This window comes from Coptis chinensis, chromosome 4, assembly GCF_015680905.1.
Source record: "Coptis chinensis isolate HL-2020 chromosome 4, ASM1568090v1, whole genome shotgun sequence".
In the NCBI taxonomy this organism is placed as follows: Eukaryota; Viridiplantae; Streptophyta; class Magnoliopsida; order Ranunculales; family Ranunculaceae; genus Coptis; species Coptis chinensis.
The window spans coordinates 12,602,378-12,607,744 of NC_141459.1; the positions used below are offsets into that span (position 1 = coordinate 12,602,378).

At 35.9% G+C, this 5,367-nt stretch overlaps 1 protein-coding gene across 2 annotated transcripts; it reads right to left on the minus strand.

Annotated features, from left to right (window-relative positions):
- Window positions 1-1,624: 1,624 nt before the first annotated feature.
- On the minus strand, window positions 1,625-4,566 carry SNRK2-8 (Protein kinase superfamily protein). 2 transcript variants are annotated; one of them, XM_086606930.1, is made up of 9 exons: window positions 4,292-4,566; window positions 4,098-4,172; window positions 3,187-3,288; window positions 3,003-3,056; window positions 2,808-2,900; window positions 2,645-2,737; window positions 2,446-2,550; window positions 2,254-2,352; window positions 1,625-2,175 (listed from the first exon to the last, which is right to left on the minus strand). In XM_086606930.1, exons 1-9 carry the CDS (start codon window positions 4,409-4,411, stop codon window positions 1,894-1,896), a joined length of 1,023 nt encoding a protein of 340 aa, XP_086463056.1. In that variant the 5' UTR covers window positions 4,412-4,566; the 3' UTR covers window positions 1,625-1,893. The 2 variants fall into 2 exon arrangements, with proteins under 2 accessions (XP_086463056.1, XP_086463055.1); XM_086606929.1 differs by having other exon boundaries at window positions 2,805-2,900; window positions 4,292-4,548.
- Window positions 4,567-5,367: the final 801 nt, after the last annotated feature.

Below are 5,367 nucleotides of genomic sequence, written 5' to 3' on the forward strand. Positions count from 1 at the left end.
CAACATGCAATCCAGGCCGTTGCTTTTATTGGACCGAACTTTGTTGGGCTTTCGACTTAAAGCCCATTTATATACACGGGCCTCCGAGTCTGTTGATCTGTCTGAATCAGCAGATGGAACCTCTACGCCGAAAGTCATTCCTAACCTCGTAGGTAAGGACGTTAACCTAACAATAACATATATCTCCTCCATTGTTTTTTAGTGGCCAAATTGATTTCCACGGCTAGCTCGTATACCACTTGGCGCTAATGATTGAAGAGAAAAGCTTCGGTCCGAAGTGCGTCTAAAAGCAGTTGAGGACCACACATTTAGTATCCACATCAGCATTTTCATACAAAAAGTCTTCAAAAAATATCAAATGTGTGGTCCTCAGCCGCTTTAGGACCAAAGTCTTTTCCAATGATTGAACCATTTTAAAGTTTGGAACTTGAATACGTTTTCGTTTTGAGAGTGGCTTTTTCAAATTGTCTAGTTCTGATTATGGACTTTACTTCTAGAGAATACTAATGCCCGAGGACCGAGGTAATACGCGAGATTCTAAGCTGGTGAAAACTTCCTATTTAACGCATTTTTAGACTGAATATAAAATTTTAATTTCCCCATCAGTGGGTTTGCTATTGATATTATTGTCACAGCCAATGTTAATATGCTCAAGCGTCCAGACGACACCCAACTGATCCAGTAAAGCATGCTTGAAAATTGCAGGGGTTATTAAGCTCACCAAACAATAAGACATATATAATGTACAACAGCCTTAATATAATGTTTGGATGATTATATAGTATATACAGATACAGATAATGTTCAATATCTGTAGTCTGCCTCGTGTTTAGTTTTTTTTTTTGGTAACTCCTCGTGTTTAGTTGTTTTCAATATCAATCGCCCATTTGATAACCGAAGTTCTTTAACAGTTGAAATTATAAATTCAGCTAAATTAATATAAATGCATGACATAGCAAAGACATCGACGCCATATTATAGTTGTACAGTTCCAAACTTCCTACTGGCGAAGAATTGATTTTCTCTATTTTCTTAACTTGGTTATTGAGGGAAACACTAGTATGTGTAGTTTTCATGCAAAATGAACTTGAATTTGGAACAAACACTCAAATGATGCGGTCTTGCCTCTTAAACATCTTTGAAGCAAACGCTTCCTCACATAAGTTCTACCTTCTTCTTTAGGCAGAGCACAGGACAGATCAGAGTAGGAACATAATACACTATCTTCCTGGAAGAAAAGTTTGATCTATGTTGGAAACTTCGAAAGCACTAGTGGTAATATAAGTTTTGTGCAAGTTGATTACATACATACATACATACAAATTAACGCATCTACTATTAACAGTTATCCGCATTTTAAAATATCATCCTACGTACAGCGATCATATAAGACTATAGAGAAAAGATTATTGATTCGACATGAAAATAAATAAAGGTTGACTCAACTTAAATTTAATAAAATATTGATTCAACAGATACTTATTGGTAATATAAAACTCGAAGTCGTTGAAGCGGAAGATATATTATAACACTGATTGTAAAGACTAAAGAGAGCTCAAACAATATAGACTATAAGATCCATGGTGTTGGAACGAACTTAGCCGCCTACCAGAAACTAATATAGTTTTCCTCAGTACGCATAATTTTATATAGCTAAAATTCCGTTGAAAACACACTGACCACTGCATATTGTACAAGAAACTTGGAAAACTTATACATAGAACCCACACAGAACCACTTCAATACTCATACATTAAAAACACAAGAAGGACCTCCTATGTAACAGCAAATTTTTACCGAACCAGCTTCACACTGTAAATTCCCATAGTCGCAGATAGAATACCTCATCATTCATTGGTCAACAATCACATTATCTCGCATATCACAATCCACTCATAATGCGCATACAAATTCACCACTACTCTCAATGTCATCTGAATCTGCATCCGCATCCATTTCGTCCAGATCCATGCTGCCTCCAATAAATTGGCCACCAATCTTAGGCCCTTCAGTAGGTTTTCCCGCCTCTTGTATAATGGCCAAAATATCTTCAATACTTTGGGATGGACCATTTGAATCACAGTTCTTCAGATTGTAATCTCCCCCTTCCATCAAATCCACTGGCAAGTTATATAAGAACCATGGGTGATTTTTAATCTCTGCCATGGTTATCCTCTGCAAAGATACAATTGTAGGTCATTCATGAAGTTGCCGAGAAAAGTATAAAAAAGATATGATCAAACAACTGACTACCTTCTCTGGGTTCGTCACAAAAATCCGAGATAAAAGATGTTTACATTCCAAGGACACTCGCACATAGTCTGGAATTGAGTAGTGCACACTAAGTATACGCTGCAATAAATCACATAATTTTATTTCTTATTTGACTAAAACCATTTATGATTTTCAGTGTACTCAATAATGGTGAATATATATACTACTCACCCCGATTGTCTTTCTGAAGTTCTTCGGATCGTCAGGATCTTCAAATGGATAAGCCCCTACTAGCATCACATACAAGGTAACACCACAGGACCAAACATCTGCAATCTAAACTTCTCAAGAAGTAGATAAGGATACTTATTTAGCCAACATAATGAAACCTCATTTTTATAAAACAGGAAGGATAAGAAATAGTCACTACCTTTCCATCATACTCCTTCCTAGATAAGACCTCTGGAGCAATGTAAGCTGGTGTTCCAACAGTTGATTTGGGTTGAGAATGTAACACAGATGACTAGTATACAAGGAAGAATAACTATCAGTTAATTTCCCATTCATGTGAACTTTAAGAGGAAATTAACTACCTTGGAATACCCAAAGTCGCATATCTTTAAACGAGGTGCTGTGCTTCCGTCTAAGAGTGTGTTTTCCAACTTTAGATCCCGATGGCAAATTTGCTGTAATAGATATTAAATTATAATGGTTCAACCACTGACGATTTCATTTTTATTAAAATAGTGAAGCATTTTTACTATATATAAGGAAGGGGCAGATCATACCATAGAATGACAGTAACTGACACCTGATATTAGTTGTTGAAAGAAAAACCTTGCCTGTTTATATAAAATTAGAGGGTCAGGAAGATAGCCTAATTTAAGGTAGATAGCACACCAAAACATCAAATAAATTTGGTGGTTTTACTACTGCCTTCCTACTAGTCCAACTGGTGAATAGTCGTATTACCTCATCCTCGCTAAACCTTCCAGCAGTGCATATCCTCTCAAAAAGCTCACCACCAGCAGCATATTCCATGACTATTGCCAAATGAGTAGGTGTTAACAGAACCTGCCAGGACTAGCTCTTTTTAGTTATAATTCTATGCACCATAAACCAACCAAAAAAACCACAATTTTCAGAAGGGCTAAACTAAATCGCCTTCAATATTCTTATTGCTCTAACGGTATACGCAAACCAGATGTAAAATGCAATTACTTGCAGGCAAAGGCAACTCAACAGATGTAGAGCTGGAGCCACTTAGCAACCATTTTTTGGAATCTGGTGCTCTTACTGCTTAATACTAAGAGCGCATGAAAAATTTCCAATGCTCTTCATATGCACTTTGTGTAACCACACATATCCAATGATTCCATATAACTATATAAGACATTTGAATGTTACTATTAAAGCTAGAATTCAGTTGTTACCATCAAACTAGCTGCACGGAGTCTCAAACGAACTAAATCACATAGGTTGTATTAAGTGCTTGAGAACTCTTCCTCATCGAACTGAGCACAGTTATGTATATCACTCCTAAATCCGCGACAACTTACGATTTCAGATAATTGAACTTAGCAATCTGTTCCCAAGGATTATTAGAAACTTTTTTCACTATCCTTAATAAGCTAAAATACTAAACTAAATTAACTTGCAGAGTACCTTATGAGGGCAAAAGCAAAATCTGAATTGAAATCAAAATAACAAAACAGATAAGAACTTCAAAATATATACAAGCATCATCTTAGCTCTTCCAACAAATGTTTTTAACCAAGAAACTAATAAAATTCAACAAAGCCAACTGTTACAAAGCCCAGAAAGACACTAAAATCCTAACTATAAGTTCATACAGGAAAATAAGATTGAATTCAGTTACCAACCTCTTTAAATCTGACTATGTTAGGATGCTTTAAGGATCTATGGTTCATAATCTCCCTCAGCACATTTTCATCAATCTGTAACATACAAGAACCTCTTAATCAATGTAACAGTTCAAAACCCACATTAAAAAAAACGTCTTTTCACTACAAACAATTGAAAATAAAAAAGAAGATGGTACTGATGCAAAACAAACCTTTTGGCCTCTTTCTATGTACTTGACTGCATAAAGCTCTTTAGTGCATTTATCTCTAACAAGCTTAGCAACAGCAAAGTTTCCAGAACCTATTTCTTTCAGTATTTCAAAACGTTCCATAGCTCTTCTTCAACAATACAATACAAAACAAATCTATTTTCTCTTTCTCTCTCTTTCTCTATTTATTCTCTGTTCTGCTTTTCACCATTTTTTCTTTTTCCCTTTAAAAAAGTTTTGAGTGTTTGTTCAGATTGTTAAAAAGATATCTTTCTATCAAGTTTCAATTTATCAAAGTCGGTATGAAAACAGAAACAAATAACCGTCCACGTGGCAAAAATATGTTCTTGATAGGGGCTTGCAAACAGTTGTATGCACTGTTGTAATTCTATTTTACTCTAATTGGGTGGTGACTGATACATGAGTGTAAAACAATCCCAAGGGGACAGCGGGAAACACCTTTTTTTGTGGTCCCGAGACTTGGTACGAAATTCACCATGCACGTATCAATGTATCAATCAATTCACCCAACAAAGGAAAAGAAGCTTCTCCAAAACGAATTTCCGGCGTCACTCCATTAGTGTATTTGAAACATACGACAGCAAAAGGATATCAAATGGGTACTTGTTCAAATTTACATATATTTAAAAATCCGAATTCGATAACGTGCAAAATCAATATCCAGAAGAGAATAAATAAATTATGCAACCCACAACGAAAATTACTGACTAAACTCATAGGCTTACCTTTTTGTATTTTAAATTCTAGAAGTAATTTGGAACGATCATACAACCCACGACAGAAAGACCAAAGACCTACTCTTCATAGACTCATAGTGAACCTCTATAAGTCTATAGTCTCTTTAGTCTAAACGAGAACAAGCCAAGTTGGAGGTACTGACACAGTGACACTATGCCGTTACGGACTCTGTAAGGTCAATCAAAAAACGAATTATTTTTGTAGTTTCGTGGCGAAAAGTCAAAAAAAAAAAAAAGTACACGCCTCGGAATGCGCAACTTCGATCAGTAGCGTGACCATCTTCCCTTCCCTTCTGATTAGGTGTCCTGAACTCCTGATGA